Here is a 22,297-nt window from a genome sequence, read left to right on the forward strand (position 1 = left end):
ATCTATAGAGTCCTACAAAGATATCAATACCACGATTAGTTTTAACAGTAAACAACCACTTTATATCGACATTAAAAAGGAGTTCAAACCCGCCTAGGTGTATTGTTGCTGTAAATGTAAACCAGAGAAAGCATTGACGCGCTATCGCAAGGGACTGTCTGACAATTACACCGACTTGGCTAAAACGTCCAATGTATTTAAATTAAAATGACTTTTAACATTTTAAATAACACCCTGTCAAATTGTAAAGCTTGTATTGCTCATAATGATTTACAACAGATGGGATTTTGCCAATACCTCCCTTTATATACAGTGGTGGGAAAAAGTGTTGGCCCCCTTCCCTTCCTTTTTTGCATATTTGTCACACTTTAATGTTTCAGATCAACAAACAAATTTAAATATTAATCAAAGATAACACAAGTAAACACATGTAGTTTTTTATTATGAAGGGAAAACTAAATCCAAACCCACATGGCCCTGTGTGAAAAAGTGCTTGCCCCCTAAACCTAATAACTGGTTGGGCCACCCTTAGCAGCAACAACTGCAATCAAGCGTTTGCCATAACTTGCGATGAGTCTGTTACAGCGCTGTGGAGGAGTTACAGCCCACTCATCTTGGCAGAATTGTTGTAATTCAGCCACATTGGAGGGTTTTCGAGCATGAACTGCCTTTTTAAGGTCATGCCACAGCATCTCAATAGGATTCAGGTCAGGACTTTGACTAGGCCACTCCAAAGTCTTCATTTTGTTTTTCTTCAGCCATTCAGAGGTGGATTTGCTGGTGTGTTTTGGATCATTGTCCTGCTGCAGAACCCAAGTTCACTTCAGCTTGAGGTCACGAACAGATGGCCGGACATTGTCCTTCAGGATGTTTTGGTAGACAGCTGAATTCATGGTTCCATTCATCACAGCAAGTCTTCCAGGTCCTGAAGCAGAAACAGCCCCAGACCATCACACTACCACCACCATATTTTACTGCTGGTATGATGTTCTTTTTCTGAAATGCTGTGTTACTTTTACGCCAGATGTAATGGGACACACACCTTACAAAAAGTCCATTGTAACAGCCATGTTACAATGTAACAAATAGCCATTGTTACTAGTAGAAATCTAATTCCTGATATCAAGAATTAACATTTTAACTAGTAAAAACTGAATTGTTGATATCAAGAATTCATATCCTGAGAAGGAATAAAAGTCCAAACGGCTTGCCATATTTAATCATGCATTTGTATGATAAGGACAACAACAATGCTGATAAGCTATCATGTCCAGACCGTAAAGAATTCAATTAACTTTACTCGTTGTTTAAAACACAATTTTTTATAATTAATTAAAAAAATATAATAATGTAAAAAAAACTATTAAAACGGTAAGGTCGTAATTGACGAAGACATGGTCAAAGGTAAACATCTGTTTTAATGTGAACTGTATAGAATGAATAGCTGTGGAAACACTCTTACATTGTTGTACTTGTTCTTGCAAAGGTTTTTATATTTTCTACCTAAATAATTACATTTATTTTTTTTAAGTATAACTTAAATGTCAAAATAGTTTGGGGATTGAGAAACAGGCTATGATGCATGCGCTGTTTTAGGAGTAAGTTACACACAAAGCACAGATGCATCTTTCTGGGAAGCAGGAGTTGTGTCTCCGGGAATGTACTGGATTCGTCCAGATTCACCGCCCACGCGCGCCTGGAAGAGACTGACCGCGCGTCCTCTGCGCTGCTAAACTTACTGAAACTTCACAAAACACTTTCAAACGCGTTCATCCGGGCGTCACGGTAAGCAACGCTTCTCCATTAAACCACACGACATGCGATGATTATCACTGCGGTTCTCCTCCTCCTCCTCTTGCCTTCTTTGTCGTTTTCGCAGCGAGTTAAAGAGGTTTTAACTTCGTTCTGTTGCGAAATCGACTGTCTTTGTTATGGATTTTCAGTAGGTTAAATGCATTGCTTTTTCTCAGATCTTGTCACGTTTCTCTTTATGTTTTCCAGTTAGCTCTTTTGCATGTGTGGAGTGTGCAAAAATCTGTTAACAACGCTTTATGTGAAGTCACGATGATGGTGTTTGTTTGCAATGGTACATGAGCGTACTGCATGCTGTGCAGTATACACTGGTTTATGCAGTATGCAAATATAAACATTCATTTAGTATGCTTAATTGTTGGCACGTGACCTGAGAAACCTGGAGGTTTAATTCAGCCAGTCTGGTTATCATGTCGAAAATACTAGTTCATATTAAATTTATCAAATTATGTAAAAATCTCAACAAATGATTTGAAAATATTGATTGCTAAATGCGTTTATTCAGTCAAGCCACAAATTTTGCCTATAGAAAATTATATGCTGTGTGCAGGATACATATGACTGCAAAAGTATTAAAAGTAGCATGCTTTTCATAAAATACATAGTCTCCTTCTCAAAGTCCATTGCTATAGCAACAAGAAGAGTCCAGTCTATTATTTGCAGATTTAGGCTATAGCGTGAGATTCAGTCAAAAATTCCATTTATTTTTAACAGTAACTTTTAAAGACAGATATACTGTAAACTGTGAGATTGTCAATTGATTGGATATGCTGTCATCTCCACCAATCCAGCAATCACGACAAGCAAAACACAGTAAAATAACACTTTACTGCCTTCACACTTCATGCATATTTATAAAAATTAATTTGAAATATATTGTTTCTATATATAATTAGCATCTTTAAACCAATAGTTTTATATTTCTCCATCATTTTTTATTTCATTGTCATTCACAATCCTTCATGCCCTTGTAGTTCTTTTCCTCTTTAAAGCTGCTGAGTCTTGTACCTTTATTTATTTTTAGTTTTTTTTGCTTCAAATTAAAGTTTGTAATGTGTTTCACCTATAGCTGGTTGGTTTGGCTCATGGCTTATAACCCTTAAAAGAAGACTGTTTAAAATCCCTATTAGAAAAATACTTCCAGAAATGAAAAACGGGGTGGACACTGTTGAACATAGACATGATTTTATTTGTTTCCCTTTTCCAGCCCAAATTGCCCTTTACAGAGTTTCTTAAATGTTTATTGTAGGCCTATTTTATGACTCATTTAAAATAGCACTAGTCGATATTCAGTATTTGCTGTTGGGGAGTAACTAGTTGCATGTAACAGAATTATGTAATTTATTGTAATTGTAATCCGATACAGTTACTGAGCAAAAATGTCTTATTAAATTACAGTTACTGTACAGTTAACGGTTACACCTGATTTTATTTCACACAAACACCCACATACAGATTTAATTGATTTCTTTCATAAGTTGCAGTGACTGCAAAATATAACACACCAATGTTTCAGGAGTTTAGTACACAGAATAGGACGCATGCTTATTCAATGACTGTTTATTTCTTATTTGGGTTTATGCATATGCTTTATTTTTCCAAGGCATTGTTAGATTCCAGTGTTTCCTGTCGTAGCTATGCAAAGATTTGTTTTCAAAAACAGTATTTCTTATGGTTTTAAATCTGTATTTAACCTCCGAATGATCTCAAAGTAAGTCTGATTTGTGGTGGCTGTGCTTTAAAATGAAATGATTATGATCTTAATTCAAATGATGAAGGATTTTGAAAGTCAGAGAGACCCATTTTACACCAAATCACGATCCCTTCACCGATTACCTGTTCAGCAGCTTATTGTGGACTGTTTCAAAACAGTTTAATTTGGTTATTCTATAACCTTTTCACTTTTGTTTTTGCCTCCGTCTCAACTTTTTTGTAGCGTGTTGCAAACAAAAAATCAAAATCAAAATTTAAGTTGGTCAGTGAAAACTTTGGAAGTCTTTTCTTTGTGCTTTTGTCAATTAAATAAAAAGTAATTGAAATAGTGACACTTATTACATTTTAAATAGGGTAATCTGTAACCTATTACATTTCCAAAGTAACCTTTCCAGCACTACTCTGCAGCCACTGCTTGCTGGTGAAATAAAACATTTTCTGAAAAGTTCTGAGCACATGGCCGAAGCTGGATTGGCAGATTAATGGAGACTGTGACGAAGCATCAGATGACTATCGTTGCATAAGTGCTTGTTTTTTTTTGGTGCTGCAAAAAAATTGGCATTGAAGAACCACACTAAGTTACTAAGAATATGCTACAGTTTACGCCCTAGAAGTTTGTCATTTATAAACCTCTGTCTGGTTGCAATCTTCACTATATCTGTAAATACTGCCAGCCAGTGTTATTTGGATCCTTACGTTTGCAGACTCACAGATAAACTCATTCAAGGACTATTTGCAAACCAGTGTTATTGTAGTATTATTTATATGCTATTATAGTATTTATTATTTAGTATTTATTTTATGTTTATATGATTGGTTTTCTATTTAATTTTTATTTAATTTTTTTCGTTTTTTTTCTTTACATTTCTGTCTGGCTTTAATTTCTTAGTGTTAGTAATTTTGTAATTTCATTACTTAAACTTATTTTATTTCATTTAAGTTGCCAAATCAACATTTCTGATTTTCGTTAATTAAAAAAAAAATTATGTTAAGAATATGCTTCCCAGAATTATTTAATCCCCCAAAATTTTATGTAAAAATATTCATCTGCTGTTTTTTGTGAGGTAGTGTTGATTTCTAGACAGATTTAAGTACACTATCCTAAACCAGTGTTATTTGGGGGATTACAAGACATATGTGTATATTACAATATATATTATGTGTGTGTGTGTGTGTGTGTGTGTGTACATGTAGTATTAAACTGAAGCCTATTTTATTTCGTTCAGTTGTCAAGGTAAGATTTCTCATTTTCAATTAAGTTTATGGGGGCCATAGTTCATACTTGAAGGGATAGTTTACCCGAAAATGAAAATTCTGTTGGTAAACAAAAACCATTCACTTAGTATTTTTTCCACCCTATGTGAAACTAAATGGCTACCGTCAACTGTTTGGTTACCAACATTTTCATCAGAAGAAACAAAAACATATGTGTTTATAACAACTTGAGGATGACAGAATTTTATTTTTTGGGTGAACTGTTTTTTTTTTTTTTTAAGTTGACTAAAGAACCAAACTTCCTTCACAGTTATTAAGAATGTGCTACTATTAATAGTTCACTACCCAAATACTTATTTATAAGTGTCTTTCCTGACAGTGCTATCATGTGTGCAATACAGTTGCATGGACTGTTTTCCTGATGCTTGCCTGGTTTTGAGAGGCATGCTCTTTGTTTTGATCCCTAGGGTTGTGCCAAATGAGTGCAGAGAGTGAAATATCTTGGAACTGTTTTGACGTGTTGGGTGTTTTCATGCCTTCCAGTTCATAGCTAGTCCTTGAGATTGCCAATATCTCAACTGCTGGAGAAGCAATGTACAGATTTTGTGGAAACGAAACTTAATATCTTTTGAACGTGATTGCATTCATCTGGAATGAACCTTCTGTTTTCCTTTCACAGGTCCTTTTCCCATCAGTCCTTGTTTATCATGGTATGCTGAGAGTTTTTAGCCATGCGTGTGGAGCTGAGTTTGGTGTGTGTGGCGTTAATGTGCGTTTTCAAACAGACGAGCTCATGTTTAATAATCAGTGAAGTCAACTGTGACAATCCCAAACTGGACACTCAGGAATTTGTGGAGCTGTACTATGAAGGTGCGAATCCTACTTCTCTGGATGGATACACGCTTGTGTTCTACAATGGCAAAGGAGACTCAGCATACCGGGTCATCAATCTGAGTGGACACCTCACGGATCAGCGAGGTTTTTTCGTAGTTGGCTCTTCTGAACTGACTCCTCGTCCTGCCATCGTTCTACCACCCAACTCCGTTCAGAACGGGCCTGACGCCATCGCGCTCTACGGCCCCAACTGGGTGCCGGTTGCTGAAGGGGGACTGGTTTCAGGAGTGGGGTTGCTGGACGCTGTTGTATACACTTCAGGTAAATCCAGAGACGGCGCCGATGGCCTTGCATCCGTTCTGACTCCCGGTTCGGTCCCGTATGTGGAGGATGAGGCGGCTCTAGAGGGGGACGAGTCCATTCAGCGCTGCTGGCAGTCAGAAAACCTGTGGTCGTTCTACACCGGCCCGCCGACCCCTGCGTGGGTCAATCACTGCCCGCCGCCGACCCCTGCAGAGGTCTGGTTCAATGAAGTCAACCTCGGCGGGTCGGACCAGTCGGGCAATGTGGAACTCAGTGTTGGCATGGCAACCGGATCGTTTTCTTTGGTGCTTTATGATGTTACTACGGATCTGATTAGCACGAGTCTGGAGTTCATCGCAAAAGAGCCTGGAATATTCGCTGTACCTGTGAATACTGCAAGTTTGTCAGGTAGTGTTGATTGTGTATTGCAGATAAAGTTATTTAAGGACACTATTAATAGTTTTTACTATTATTTGTGTACTAGTATAGTATAGTTTATACTATACTATACTATATAGGGTGGGGCTTGATGTTGCAGGGCAGGGCCATGGGGATTTTTGACAGAATCCTAATATGACAAATACTCCCCCCTAAATTTTTGTTACTGTAATGTGATGAAAGAAAAGCAGTAATGAATAAATAAAAATCATCCTGCCCTTATACAATAATATATTTTTTAATTAAACAGAAATTCAATTCAATACAGCACATCTTATTTTGTATACTAAGTAAACAATATGCATTATTAATATTTAATTTCTCTCTCTCTCTTTCACAAACACACAGTCATGGCCAAAAATATCGGCACTCTTGGTAAATATGATCAAAGAAGGCTGTGAAAATGTATCTGCATTGTTAATCCTTTTGATCTTTTATTTAAAAGATTCACAAAAATCTAACCTTTGATTGGATAATTAGAATTTAAAATGGGAAATTAAAATATATCATTATGAAATAAATGTTTTTCTCAAATACACGTTGGACAAATACACGTTCCCATTCATATTCACAATTTTGAACTCTCCAGGGTGATTATGAACATGAAATTATCCAGCCATGGCTTCCTGTTTCATAGAAATATACATAGGAGGGAAAACAAAGCCCAAATTCCCTTAATCATCCGTCACAATGAGAAAAACCAAAGAATATATTTCTGATGTGCAACAAAAGATAATTAAGCTTCACAAATTAGTGAAGTGGCTTTAAGAAAAGAGCTAGAGCAGGGAAAATTCCCATTTCCACCATCAGGGCAATAATTAAGAATTTCCAATCAACAGAAAATGTTACGAAACTGTCTGGAAGAGATCGTGTGTCTATATCGTCCTAATGCACGGTGAGGAGGAGAGTTTGAGTGGCTAAAGACTCTCCAAGGACCACAGCTGGAGAATTGTAGAAAATAGTTGAGTCTTGGGGTCAGAAAACCTTAAAAAAAATGGTCAAACAGCTCCTACATCACCACATGTTGTTTGGGAGGGTTTCAAGAACAATTCTCCTAGCTCAAAAACAATCTCCAGCATATTCAGTTATCAGACACAACTGGAACTTCAAATGGGACTGGCTTCTATGGTCAGATGAAACTAAAAAAAGAGCTTTTTAGCAGCAAACACTCAAGATGGGTTTGGTGAACACAGGGATAAAAAGTACCCCATGTGTACAATGAAATATACTGCTGTATTTCTGATGTTGTGGGCCTATATTTCTGCTGGAGGTATTCCTGGACATCTTGTTTAGACACATGGCATCATGGATTCTATCAAATACCAACAGATAAAAAATCAATAAGTGACTGATTCTATTAGAAATCTTATAATGGGCCATGTTTGGATCTTCCAACCGGACAATAATCCAAACACAAACCTCAAAAACAACATAAAAATGGGTCACTGAGCACAAAACCAAGCTTCTGCTGGCCATTCCAGTCCTCTGACATGAACCCTGTAGAAAATGAGTGAGGTGAACTGAAGAGAAGAAGCACCGTCATGGAGCTGTGAATCTGAAGGATCTGGAGTGATTCTGGATGAAGGAATGGTCTCTGATCTCTTGTCAGGTGTTCTCTAACCTCATCAGGCATTATAGGAGAAGATTTAGAGCTGATAAACTGAAAAATAGAGGTTTCAAAAAGTATTGAATAAAAGAGTGCCGGTAATTGTGGCCAATGTGTATTAGAGAAAAACATTTATTTCATAATGATATTTGCTCCCATTTTAAATTCTTATTATCCAATGAACGGTGAGATTTTTGTGATTTTTTTTTTTTAATAAAAGATCAAAAGGATTAACAATGCAGATGAATTTTCACAGCCTTCTTTGATCATATTTACCAAGAGTGCCGATATTTTTGGCCATGACTGTATATGTAAATTATTCATATTTCATTATTGTATGCTACAGAGTATTTAGATTTATATGTCATGAAAGTAATGCAAAATGTCATAGTGGTCTTAAATGTATCTTTTTGCAAAATATAATTTACTTTTTATCTTTTGATGTAGTGATGAAATATGAATATTACAAAAACTTTCGTCAAACTAAAATGATTTTGCAATATAATATTTGATCTTTTAGGGTCACAAAGTGCAGCATTGGCGTTGTATAAAGGCCCGGTATCAGACTTCCCTAAGGACGGCCCCCTCAGCCACGAACAGCCAATCGATGCCTTTGTTTACGGTGACTCTGCACATATGCCCAGTGACAACCTCACAGAGACACTCATACCAGGGAGAAAACCTTTCATACTCACAGAGAGGTGATCAACACGTGCCATACAATGCTGAATGATTTATTGTGGCATCTGTGTATTATAGAATGTGCTCATCCATGTTTGTATGCTGCAGTTTTCTCACAGCAGGTCTTCGTGTCAGTCGCTGTGGTGTTGCCGAATGGACGAGAGATCCAGGACTGTTTGTAACAAGGCCCCAGAGTCCCGGAAAACTCAACGACTGCGTTTGGTTTCAGTCCTGCCCGCTTAACATGAGTACGTCTTGATTTTCAGTTCATGTAGCAAAACTTATTTTCTCCTCCATGTTAAAGGGATCGTTCACCCCAAAATGAAAAGTCATCATTTACTCATCCTCATGTTGTTCCAAACTTGTATGAGTTTCTTTCACCTTTTGAACACAAAAGAAGATATTTTAAAGGATGATTGTAACTAAACAGTTGACTGTACCCATTGACTTCCATAGTATTTTGTCTGTACTATGGAAGTCAATGGCTACCGTCAACTGTTTGGTTACGCACATTCTTCAAACAGGTTTGGAACAACTTGAGAGTGAGTAAACGATGACAGAATTTTCATTTTTTGGGTGAATTGTGCCTTTAAGGACACGTTTTTATGTGTCCTATCATGTTTTGGCGTTGTGTCGTTTCAGCCTCTTTCACAGTGTCAGGACGGACCCAGCCCCCGATTCATAGCGATGTTGATTTCCTGCTAAATGAGATCAACACTGACTCACCAGGAGGAGCCGAGGACGAGGAGTTTATAGAGTTGTGGCATCCGTCTGGCTTCCAGATGTCGCTGGACTTCATCTGGCTGGTGATGATCAACGGACAGACTGGAAGGGTGTACTATGAGCTGGAGCTGAATGGATATTACACGGATGATGACGGATACTTCCTGGTGAGCTGATGCATTCTTGGACACTTGTGGCACAAATCAGACAAACGATTGAATTCCAGTTAGAAGTATGTGTCAGCTGTAAAAGTAAAGGCAGTTTATGTACACTAGCATTTAAAAGTTTGGGGTTGGTAGGATTTTTCAATGTTTTTGAAATAATTATTTTATGCTCGCCACGGTTGTATTTATTTTAGTAAAAACACAGTAAAAACAGTAATATTATGAAATATTATTACAATTTCAAAGATCTGTTTTCTATTTGAATATATTCTAAAATGTAATTTATTCTTGTGATCAAAACTGAATTTTCAGCATCATTACTCCAGTCTTCAGTGTCACATCATCCTTCAGAAATCATAATAATATGCTAATTCGCTGCTTAAGAAACATTTATTATGAATGTTGAAAACAGTTTAATATATAACATTATATATTTGTTTAATGATTCTTTGATAAATAGAAAGTAAAAAAAACAGCATCTATTTGAATAAGAAATCTTTTGTAACATTATAAATGTCTTTACTGTCACTTTTTGAGTTTAATGCATCTTTGCTGAATCAAAGTATTAATTTCTTTACTGAGACCAAATTTTTGAACGGTTGAAGCAACAAACATAACGTTTCAGCTGTTAATCTTTCTGAATCTGTTCTTCCAGATTGGCAGTTCGAAGGTCGGCCCTGACATTAGAATCCCATCGAACACTATTCAGAACGGACCGGACGCTATAGTGTTATATCGCAGCAAGTCTCCGCCCTCTAAAGAGGGTCAGAATATTCCCAAAAGCGGTTTGCTGGATGCGGTGGTTTACCGCACTCGTGGGTCAGATAAAAAGGTTTCGGAGCTAACGGAGGCGCTGACACCAGGACAGCTCTCTCTGCTGGAGGACATCAGTGCCCTACCGGCTGACGAGACCCTGAGTCGATGTGGACCCGAGAGACTCAACCTCAATGCTTTCAGGGTGAGATCTAGTGTTTCTGTTCATGTGAGCTTCATGCAGAATTCTCAATCATTTGTACATCTGCCTTGAGTAGACTTCAGGCAAAATTTTAACTTTAAAATGTGGAATTCGAAATTCCACCCATGATGGCTGATTTAATTTCATTTCATTTAGTAGAATTCATAAATTCATAATTCCTCTGTGGTGTCTGCAGTTTTTATTTTATATATACAGTATATATTATAATGCCTACCGATTAATACAAAAGAATGTATATTATTTTTAAACTTCCTAGCATTATTGGTGCGATTTATTTATTTATTTTATTAATTTTTTTACATTTTATTAACATTTAAAATGAACTTTTAAAGAAAGATAACTTTTTTTTTTTTACAGAGGGATTGTTGCAAATCAAACATACTGTCAAAGTCAAGAGCAAAACAATTACCAGGAAAAATTAGTAATAGGAAAAAAATAAAAATAATAATACTAATAATAATCCAGTCTAATTTTATAATAAATATTTTTTTTAATAATAATTGTTTTTATTCTAATAGACAAAAAAAAAATCTAATTTTTGGCAGTGTAATTATATAATAATCAAGTTGATGATGTTAAAAATCACAGGTGAGAGAAGTTGAGCAAATTTCATTGTGTACAGTCCTCCACCCATTTGGTGCTGGTTATAAACCTCATATTTTGGCAAAGGTAGTGGGTCGTCTATAACATTTACTTACTATGCAGATTAAACGTAATGCAAAAATGGTACGTAGTATGACATTGCAAACAGGAAACTATTAAGTAAGTAGCCTGTCAGGGTTTATTTTGTAGTCCTACTTTTTTAGGATTTTATGTCTATCAATTGTGTGTCATATTAACCCTCTATGTGTCCACAGGTCACTTCTCCCACACCAAGGAAGCAGAATAACTGTCCTCCCAAACCCACTATACCTCCGCCTCCTGAGGGTCTCGTCATCAATGAATGGGGCAAGACCTCAGTGGTAAACCAGTCACAGGAGAGTTTATTTGTGGAGCTGAGTGGCCCACCGTCGACTCCACTGAATGGACTTGTTTTGGTGTTTTTTGGGGAAGACGCTACAGAATGGAGCATCCCGCTCACTGGCAGCACAGGAAGTGACGGGCTCTATCTGGTCACCAATGATTCTCACGCAGGTGCGTGCGTTTGATCTGGAAATGCCTTCTTTGTGAGGCACAGCTTGATTTGTTTGAATAGAAATAGACTTATGTGTCTTTAACTTTATATACAGCCAAATATCATCTTTGGTCACTGAAATTAATTTTTCCCATTGTTTTTCTTCAATGACATTCTGAAAATTCGTCAGTAAAGATCAACCAGCTCTGAGATGAATCACAATATTACATATTTTGATTTGAATGAAGATCTGAGTAAAAATGAAAAAGAACCAGGCTGTGTACTTATATAAATATATATAGGCTGTAACTGCGCTATATGTCAGCGTGCAGCCCACAAGGTTATTGGCGCCAATATTTTATTTTGTTTTATTTTTTATTTTATTTTTTGAGCATTTGAATTGTCTTATTTTTATTATTTAATTTTTATTTATTTTTTTCATCATTTTTATTTTATTATATTATTTGTGGAGTATTTTATTTTATTCTTAATATTTGATTTTTTTGTCATTTTAATTTAATTTTTATTTATTAAATTTTTGTTATTTTACTTGAATTTATTTTTAGTTTAGTTTAGTTTTTATTTTAAGCTTTTGCCTTTATTATGTGCTTGGAATGATATACTAGTATGCTAATGTCTTGTTCTGTACTGTTCAAAATTTGACTAATGAACAGGATTTATTTTATGAAACTGAAGCATAAATCGTCAACCTCAAATAAAATATAATAATTATTTATATAACATTTTTCTATAGAGAAAATGAATTGGATTATGACTTCAGACTGTTGTTCTCTAATGCAATCAGTGATTTCAATTGAGTAGCAGATAAATTCTAAGTAAAATTGATTTGTTGGCTCATTCATCTTTGTGTTTGTGCAGATCAGGGTTTGCCAGCGCTGGGTCATTTGGGTGCAGTGCTGTTGTGTTTTGAGCCATCAGGATCAGGGTTGTGTGGGAGCAACTCACGTCATTTGGACTATCTAGTTTTTTCCAGTGACCCAAAGTTACAGAGAATTCTCCAGCACAACATGACACACTTCGTATACACACTCTTTAGGTTTGTTGGGGAGCTTTTTGAATGTGAATCCAGTGTGTTGTTGCTGGTCTCATCAGGTTTGTACACCGTACCTGCTGGTTTCATGCACATAACTGCGTGTCTGTGTTTTTGTGTGATTAGTGCGGCTTCTTTATCTCGATGTGCATCAGACGGGCCTATTCTCTGGATCGCATCCCAGCCGACTCCACGCCTGCCGAACCGTTGCCCGAGCCCCGCCTTCTCCAGCTCCGCAGATCTGTGCCTGCAGCTGGACGATAACAACTGGCAGAACAGATCAGGTGATCTTTAAAGGAATGGCTAATTAAAATTGGCATCTACTCATCCTCGTGTCATTCTAAGAGCGGTTTGCTGCAGGTTTTTCCCTGCAGCACAAAATTTTGGAAAATCTTTGCACAGCGGAAAATAACAGTCCTGCATGTTGGAAAAAACATTCTGCTGGGTTGCAAAAGAGGCCTAATATTACCTTATTTGATAATGCTGAGTTCAAAAATATCAACAAAAACTTTCCATCATGTACAGTTTTTTCACAAAATAAGAATTAAGATTTTAACAATGTGTGTGTGTGTGTATATATATATATATATATATATATATATATATATATATATATATATATATATATATATATACAGTCATGGCCAAAAATATCGACACCCTTGGTAAAGAAGGCTGTGAAAATTAATCTGCGTTGTTAATCCTTTTGATCTTTTATAAAAACAAATTCACAAAAATCGAACCTTTCATTGGATGATAAGAATTTAAAATGGGGGAAATATCATTGTGAAATAAAAGTTTTTCTCTAATAAACGTTGGACACAATTATTGGCACCCCTAGAAATTGTTATGAGTACAGGTGCATCTAAAAAATTTTGAATATCGTGAAAAATTTATTATTATTAATTGTAACTTATTTCAAAAATGTAAAGTTTCATATATTCTAGATTCATTGCATGTAAACTAAAACATTTCAAATGTTTTTTGTTTTAATTTTGATGATTAGAGTTTACAGCTCATGAAAGTCAAAAATCAGTAACTCAAAACATATATATCCTAAGATCAATCAAAAAAAGGATTTGCAAAACAGAAAAGTTCAAGTTCTTTAAAGTATGTTCATTTATGCACTCAATATTCGGTCGGGACTCGTTTAGCACAAACGCCAGCATCAGTGAGGAATGGCATGGAGGCGATCAGCCTGTGGCTCTGATGAGGCACTATTGAGCCTTCAGCTCGTCTGGATTGTTGGATCCACTGTTTCTCATCTTTCTCTTGAAAATATCCCATAGATTCTATATGGCGTATAGCAAACCACTTAGAAGTGGTTTTGGCAGTGTGGGCAGGTGCTAAAGTCCTGCTGGAAAATGAAATCAGCATCTCCATAAAGCTTGTCAGCAGAAGGAAGCATGAAGTGCTCTAATATTTCCTGGTAGATGGCTGCGTTGACCTTGGACTTCAGAAAACACAGTGGACCAACACCAGCAGATGACATGGCAGCCCAAATCATCACTGACTGTGGAAACTTCACACTGGACTTCAAGCAACATGGATTCTGTGCCTCTCCACTCTTCCTCCAGACTCCAGACCTTGATTTCCAAATGAAATGCAAAATCATCTGAAAAGAGGACTTTGGATCACTGAGCAACAGTCCAGTTCTTTTTCTCCACAGCCCAGGTAAGAGGCTTCTGATGTTGTCTCTGGTTCAGAAGTGGCTTGGTAGCCCTTTTCCTGAAGACGTCTGAGCGTGGTGACTCTTGATGCACTGACTCCAGCTTCAGTCCACTCCTTGTGAAGCTCTCACAAGTGTCTGAATCAGCTTTGCTTGACAGTATTCTCAAGCTTGCGGTCATCCCTGTTGCTTGTGCACCTTTTCCTACCCAAATTCTTCCTTCCAGTCAACTTTGCATTTAATATGCTTTGATACAGCACTCTGTAAACAGCTACATCTTTCAGTAATGACCCTCTGTGACTTACCCTCTTTGTGGAGGGCATCAATGTTCGTCTTCTGGATCATTGCCAAGTCAGCCGTGTTCCCCATTATTGTGGTTTCAAAGAACGAGAGATACCTGGAATTTATACTGTAGGGATGGTCTTTAATTGAAACTCAAATGTAAATATTCTAATATTTTGAGATACTGATTTTTGACTTTCATGAGCTGTAAGATCTAATCATCAAAATTAAAACAAAAAACCTTTTGAAATGTTTTACATGTAATGAATCTAAAATATATGAAAGTTTAACTTTTTGAAACGTTTTCAACTTTTAAATTTTTTTTTTTAGATGTACCTGTATGTATCACAGTTTCCACAAACATATGAAGCAGCACAACAGTTGTCAACAATTTTCAAAGAAATAAATTACATTTTAAAATATATTAAAATAGAAAACAGTTGTTTGAAATTATAATATTATTTCACAATATTACTGTTATTACTGCAGTTTTGATCAAATAAATGCTGCCTTGATGAGTGTAAAAAAATTAAATTGAATGTTTTACTGTATTTTTGCTGCCTTGATCCAAACTTTTCAGTAACACTGTATCTAATTTTCTGCTATGCTCATTTTGTATTATTTCACTGTCTATAAGTGTAAAAAAAAAATTATCTCGTCATCACAAATTACTGTAAAAGATATGGAAAATAACTGGTCATACAGTGTGAAAACCCTGACATTTTGAGTTAATGTGTACCTTTTCATTTCAGAAAGATCAATAAACTTTCGATCCCTCATGATATGAACTCATGTTATAAAGTTATTTTGCACATAAGCTCACATTTATGAATTCGCATAACCTGCACACATATTCATCTCTTTCTATTGGACGCTTGGTGTAAGATGCATCCAAAATGTACTTTTCTAAATAAAATCAACAGTAAAAGTAATTCTCTGTCTCAGATTGTGCCCAGGAGGAGTTAGCTGTTTTATTAGAGCGGCTGTGTAACTGTGGGATCTCAAACTTACATGTTAAAGGTAAGACACTTGAAAGCACACATTAATGGTGTAAAAATATTATTATTTATAATTATTTCTTGTCTTTCCCCCGTGTGAGGTGTGAATGTGTCCTGTGAGGCGGGTCGGTTGTATGCACAGGGGTCTGTTCTTTCTGTTTCTGACCAACAGAGGGAGCGAATCAATGAGATACTGAGTGACAACAAGCTCTCATGTTCAGCTGAACAGGAGCAACAGGTTCATGGAGGTACAAGACACACACATGTTAATATTTTACTATACTCCTATGGATATTCAGGGTATGTTTTGATCTGAAGTAAGTAACTGTGTGCTTGTATGTGCAGCGGGGTCGTCGGCCGCTCTGCAGGTTGGGCTTGTGCTCGCGGCGCTCCTGCTGTTCGCACTGGGTGCTGCTCTGTTTGTGTTCTTGTACAAAAAAAGGTGAGGACAGATCAGTTTGTGTGTTTTGCATGAAAGTCTCTGTGATGATGATGTGATGAGGTTAGGGCTGTCAGTTGATTTTATATATATTAAAAAAAAGTACATTATGTGCCATTTAAAACTTTAATTTAATTTAATAAATTGAACCAGTGTACTATTTAAAAGTAGTTGTAGTTTTTAAATTTTATTTAAGATATCAAATTAATATCAAAGGTTTAAAAATAATATTTTCTTATTTTATGTTTTAGATATTAAGTAATTAATGCAAATTAATAAATTGAATTAATATCAAAATATCTTTTAAATATTAAATGTTTAATACATTTATGCAAATTGATCAATTGATTTGATGTCAATATACTGTAGATGTCATGCAGTTTATTTGAAAAATATTTTTTATGCCAAATAAAAAAATTAATTAAAGTCAGCACACAGTTTATTTATGCCATTAAACATCAGTATATGGTTTAAAAGTAATTCAACTTATTTTATTTTTAAAATATTAATAATTTTTTATTTATGCCAATTAATAAATTGAATTAATATCAAAATACAGTTTAAAAATTTTTCAACTTTTTCTAAATATAATGTAATTTTATTTATGCTAATTAATACATTTAATAATATCAGTATACAGTTTACAGCTTAACTTATTTTAAAATATTGAATACATTTCATTCATGCCAATTTATTGCATTAATATTAATATACAGTTGAAAACTATTTAAATGTTTTTTAAATATAAAATAATCTTGATCTACTAATCTTGAGAATACTCCTCTCTTAAAACACACACAAAATGCTGAAAAATTATACTTGAAAAATTCCACATTTGAGAACTTTTTTCACTTTTAAAACATGGTATAGCCATAGTCTTTTAGATGATAAATGCAGTAAAACCACAGCATTCTTTAAGTACGTTGCCGTAGCATGGTAAATACTATGGGACCATGAATATGATCTTTCTGTACAATGGTATATATCAAAGTACCATCTCATATGGTGTGCTATTCCTTAATTTCTAAGAGTAATTTATAAGGCATTTAAAGTCTTTGTTGTGGGATCGGCCTATTTGTAGGATGAATGTGTCCTTGTGCATTTTTAGCAATTGAAAAACATATACTCTCACTGGCCACTTTATTAGGTACACCTTGCTAGTACCGGGTTGGACCCCCTTTTGCCTTCAGAACTGCCTTAATTCTTCGTGGCATAGATTCAGCAAGGTGTTGGAAACATTCCTCAGAGAGTTTGGTCCATATTGACATGATAGCATCACGCAGATGCTGCAGATTTGTCGGCTGCACATCCATGATGCGAATCTCCCGTTCCAACACATCCCAAAGGTGCTCTATTGGATTGAGATCTGGTGACTGTGGAGGCCATTTGAGTAAAGTGAACTCATTGTCATGTTCAAGAAACCAGTCTAAGATGATTTGAGCTTTGGTGCATTATCCTGCTGGAAGTAGCCATCAGAAGAGGAGTACACTGTAGTCATAAAGGGATGGACATGGTCAGCAACAATACTGTGGGATGTGGCGTTTAAACGATGCTCAATTGGCACTAAGGGGCCCAAAGTGTGCCAAGAAAATATCCCCCACACCATTACACCACCACCACCAGCCTGAACCGCTGAGACAAGGCAGGATGGATCCATGCTTTCATGTTCTTTACGCCAAATTCTGACCCATCTGAATGTTGCAGCAGAAATCGAGACTCATCAGACCAGGCAACGTTTTTTCAATCTTCTATTGTCCAATTTTGGTGAGCCTGTGCGAATTGTAGCCTCCGTTTCCTGTTCTTAGCTGACAGGAGTGGCACCCGGTGTGGTCTCCTGCTGCTGTAGCCCATCTGCTTCAGGGTTTGACGTGTTGTGCGTTCAGAGATGTTTTTCTGCATACCTTGGTTGCATAGGCGTAATTTACGGGTGGGACGGGTGGGACATGTCCCCACCACTTTTTCCCAGGCTCGATATTGTCCCCACCACTTTTAAAAAGTAACTGAAAAATAGATTGCGTAAGGTATGTATTAAAGGAAAAGCACCATCTACAAATCGTCACTCTTCATAATCTAATTCATTCATTTAACAATTTTTTCCGCCGGTCAGAAGCTTTTCAACATCCTCAAAGATGAATATTAAGTCTCCTTGTGAAACTATCGCGAGATACACGATATGCGTCATGGGATATGTAGTTTCCTTTCCCTATAATTAATTAGTCTACAGATCCTGTACCTCTTTTAAAATTTATTTGTAGTCTACAATGTTAATACTGTATTTTAGTCTTAAGGTCTCTGCACACTGAGTCCGAAATTTTCGCATGCGTTTTTTCGCATTCTTAAAAATTCATCACGCACAGAGACCTTGCACACTGAGTCCAATGCGTTTTAATTAATCCGTTGCGAAAGAATTCGCAAAACTATACAAAATGTCTTCAAGCAGTGAGGATGATTTTGTTGGCCTCTCTCTTTTTAAAAAAAGAAAAAGAAAAAGGAAATATTGGGTCCATCCAATCCTTAGATTGCGCAGAGAGGAAGGAGAGTTCCACCTCCTTATCAAAGAGCTGCGGGATTATCCCGAGAGATTCAAACTTTATTTCAGGATGTCAGTGCCTCAGTTTGATACTTTGCTAGCGATACTGAATCCACATATTAAAAAGAAGACCACCAATTTCCGTGAACCAATTTATCCTGAACAGAGACTGTCTGAGGTATGGATACACCCACAGACACACACACACACTGAACTGCGGCATCGGAAAGGTGCGCGCCAGGCATAAAAAAATAGGCAACAGCAGTTCTTTATATTCTGTATCTTTGTATTCCGCAATTTGTTTGTCATAAAGTGCTCTGTGCTGCAAGACGAAGTGTATTAATTTGTCTGACACCATTTTGGATTTTGGCTTTCGCTTGTACGGTGGCTCTGAATGGTCAAAACACCTTCTCAAAGCATCTCAAAATGCTTTATACGGATGCGAAAAACGCAAAAAATCGAACCCGATCCGATTTTTTTTGACGGACGACAATTTCGGAGGCAGTGTGCAAACGTGATTGACAACGTGAGGTCGTATTTATTTTTCAACGTGCGAAAATTTCGGACGAAAAATTCGGACTCAGTGTGCAATGGCCTTTACTGTGCGTGGCTGCTTCACTAAAAAGCTTCTTATATCACTTCCACACTTTCTTTTGGACATTTTGTTGATGTTTTAACATTTATGCTATAGGTAGCAACATTTACCGTTAACTAGCCTTTACATGTGGGGTGGGGGAGGAAAAAATAGAGCTTTTATAAAAACGTCATAAAAAAAAGATTCGTCAAAACAATTTAATTTATTTAATTAATAAAGGTAGCTATTTCAAACACAAATGAACTCTCATTCATGTTTTACACAAGGTTTTGCGTAGTTCAGGATTGGTTAAATTATTTGATTGGATGAGGAAACATTTTGTGGGCTTGTCTTGACTCTTGACGTAATGTTGATTCTTCGTTCAGCGCGTGCATTGATCACACCTACTTTTAGCAAGTTGTCCTTTTAGCAAGTTGTTCCACATTGTGAATGTTACGTTTTGCTTATTTGGATGTTTATAGACATATTTGTGAATGTGATGCATGTGTGGAAATTAAGTGCATTTCCAACTCTGAAATCAGTCACCAAGTAAATTCGGTTATTAAATAAACAAATAGCAAAACGTTTTGTGCGGTGTCCCCACCACTTTTCAAAGCAAAGTTACGCCACTGCTTGGTTGTAACGAGTGGTTATTTGAGTTACTGTTGCCTCTCTATCATCTCTAACCAGTCTGCCCATTCTCCTCTGACCTCTGACATCAACAAGGCATTTTCGTCCACACAACTTTTTCTTTTTTTCGGACCATTCTCTGTAAACCCTAGAGATGGTTGTGTGTGAAAATCCCAGTAGATGAGCAGTTTTTGAAATACTCAGACCAGCCCGTCTGGCACCAACAATCATTCCACGTTCGCTTAAATCCCCTTTCTTCCCCATTCTGATGCTCCACGTCTACAGTAGATGCCTAAATGCTTGCTGCCATGTGATTGTTGATTAGCAATTTGTGTTACCAAGCAATTGAACAGGTGTACCTAATAAAGTGGCCGGTGAGTGTATTATGTTAAAACATTCATTGCAACTCATTATGTGCATGATCTTTTGGCAGGCGTCCTGCTGACTACCTCTCCATGCAGCTGAGTGAACAGGCCGAGACGCCGCTCGATCTCTAGTGTGTGTGCGTGTGTGCGTGTGCGTGTGTGCGTGTGCGTGTGCGTGCGTGTGCGTGTGTGCGTGTGCGTGTGCGTGCGTGTGCGCGTGTGCGAGTGTGGATGAATTTATGCAGGATCATGAGTGTTTGAGCATTTGTTAGTTTTTATAAAAGATGAATGTGTTTGTACTATAGATGAATGCAGGCTCACAGTTTTATCAGAAACACTTTGATTATGCAATGTTGATATTTCAAAGATTTTATTATGACATCAGGATGTTTGATTTCTTTAGTGTTTTATCAAATGTTCCAAAAATCATTCTTTTATTGTATTTTTGTTTCATAATGTGGCTTTGAATTGAATTGTCATTAGTTAGCAGTAAAGACGGTAAAAAAATTAATAAAGTTCATTTAAATCTTAGCATATTGATACATAGCTTTATCAGTGTTTGTCAGCATTTGACATGTGCATCTGCTAATGTCTGGCCGTTTGTGATTACCGTATTTGCCATACAGAATCTTTCCTCCTCTGTGAGTCTTTCTGCAGGTGTTGTGTTTGTTTTATGTGTTTACAGATTTTCTTTTATGCATCTGCACAGTATTATCAGTTGTTCTCAGGGTCGTCAGAGCGGTGTTCGTGACTACAGACGCATTTCTGTGTGTTGAACCATAATGTGCCATTATGGTAAGACAGAGCAAAAAACATTAAAGTTCACTGTTCGCTCAATTCATTTCCATTCTCAGTTGTTAGTTAATCTTAATGGCCTGTTAATGAGATATTAGAGTGTTCTGTCACTTAATTGTCGTTGTAGGACTGGCAGCGCTCATGACACTGAATCAGACAGTCAGCTCGGGTTTCTTAAGACGTAGAGCAGAAACACACACACACACACACACACACACACACACAGGAAATAAAGGGTCAAGAAGGCAAGGTATAATGCTGATTACTATTTTTGTCAGAATAGAAGTGTAGAACTGAATTGTGTTCCATTATGTCCATTTTTTTTTGTTCTTGTTGCAGCAAAACTAAAATACAATTTGCAAATGTTGCATTCTCACTGATTCCTTTATAGGATTTTTAATGTTATTGATTATTGATTTAGTCTTTCATCTTTGATTTTCATTACCAGTCTTATGTACATTTGGAAGAGGAAATTTTCTAAAGTAATACAATCACAATAAATGTTTCTATTTGTTAATATTGAGTATATGTGTGTTTATTTAATTTTATATTATTTATTTATAATATATACATTCAAACATTTGGGGTTGAAATGTTTTTTTTTTAATGTTTGTCAGTCTCTTTTGCTCGCCAAGGATGCATTTATTATACAAAAATACAGTAAAAACAGCAATAATATGAAATTTTATTACAATTTAAAATGTTTTCTAATTTAAAATGTAATTTATTTCTGTGATGCAAAGTTACATTTTCAGCATCATTACTCCAGTCTTCAGAGTCACATGATAACTCAGATCATGCTTATTCTTATTATTATCAGAGTTAAAAACAGTTGTGCTGCTTCATATTTTTGTGGAAACAATTAAATTTTCTTTTTTTCAGAATTCTTTGAACAGCATTTATTTGAAAGAGAAACCTTTGGTAACATTATAAATGTCTTTACTGTCACTTTTGTTCAATTTAATGCATCCTTGACTCCAAACTGACCCCATATACTTATTTAGTATTTTTAGTGGTCTGTCTCATTTGTCAGTCTGATCTCTCAGTCTCTCTTTTCTCTTCCTGTTCTTTAATCACCACTTCCTGTCCTGTCTGTATCAGATGCATCTTCTTAAGACAAAGTCACACTGACCTGCATTGACTTATTTTTTACTGTATGCATTTTAGCTAACATGCATGACCTTATCTGTCTGTTATTCATTACACAGCTGTAGTCATGTGTGAAAATTTGTGTTTTTGTGTTGTATTTTTAACAGTCTAATGCTTATGTAAAGTGAGCGTGTGGAAGCGTGTGCATGTATGTGGTTTTGTGCACATAGTGACAGCATGTCAGACGATGCTACGCTTCAGAAGTACATCTGTGGCCTGCTGCACAGGAAGAGAAG

The 22,297-nt window shown here is 36.3% G+C and overlaps 1 protein-coding gene across 1 annotated transcript; it reads left to right on the top strand.

Annotated features, from left to right (window-relative positions):
* The first annotated feature begins 1,632 nt into the window (after nucleotides 1-1,632).
* LOC306863067 (uncharacterized protein) lies at nucleotides 1,633-21,428 on the top strand. The gene is made up of 13 exons (XM_079406230.1): nucleotides 1,633-1,785; nucleotides 5,420-6,285; nucleotides 8,442-8,622; nucleotides 8,711-8,850; nucleotides 9,245-9,492; nucleotides 10,145-10,447; nucleotides 11,323-11,599; nucleotides 12,459-12,636; nucleotides 12,757-12,914; nucleotides 15,527-15,601; nucleotides 15,681-15,827; nucleotides 15,925-16,021; nucleotides 20,186-21,428. The coding sequence occupies exons 2-13, from the start codon at nucleotides 5,472-5,474 to the stop codon at nucleotides 20,247-20,249; spliced, it is 2,682 nt and encodes an 893-aa protein (XP_079262356.1). The 5' UTR covers nucleotides 1,633-1,785; nucleotides 5,420-5,471; the 3' UTR covers nucleotides 20,250-21,428.
* The last annotated feature ends 869 nt before the right edge of the window (nucleotides 21,429-22,297 follow it).

This window comes from Barbus barbus (genome assembly GCF_936440315.1).
Source record: "Barbus barbus genome assembly, chromosome: 44".
Lineage (NCBI taxonomy): Eukaryota > Metazoa > Chordata > Actinopteri > Cypriniformes > Cyprinidae > Barbus > Barbus barbus.

Bases quoted from the DNA above. Each gene is read 5' to 3' on its own strand.
- LOC306863067 (XM_079406230.1), top strand. From the start codon at position 5,472: ATGCGTGTGGAGCTGAGTTTGGTGTGTGTGGCGTTAATGTGCGTTTTC. The intron at 12,637-12,756 runs GTTTGTTGGGGA...TTGTGTGATTAG, and splicing joins TTCGTATACACACTCTTTAG to TGCGGCTTCTTTATCTCGAT. The intron at 16,022-20,185 runs GTGAGGACAGAT...ATCTTTTGGCAG, and splicing joins GTGTTCTTGTACAAAAAAAG to GCGTCCTGCTGACTACCTCT.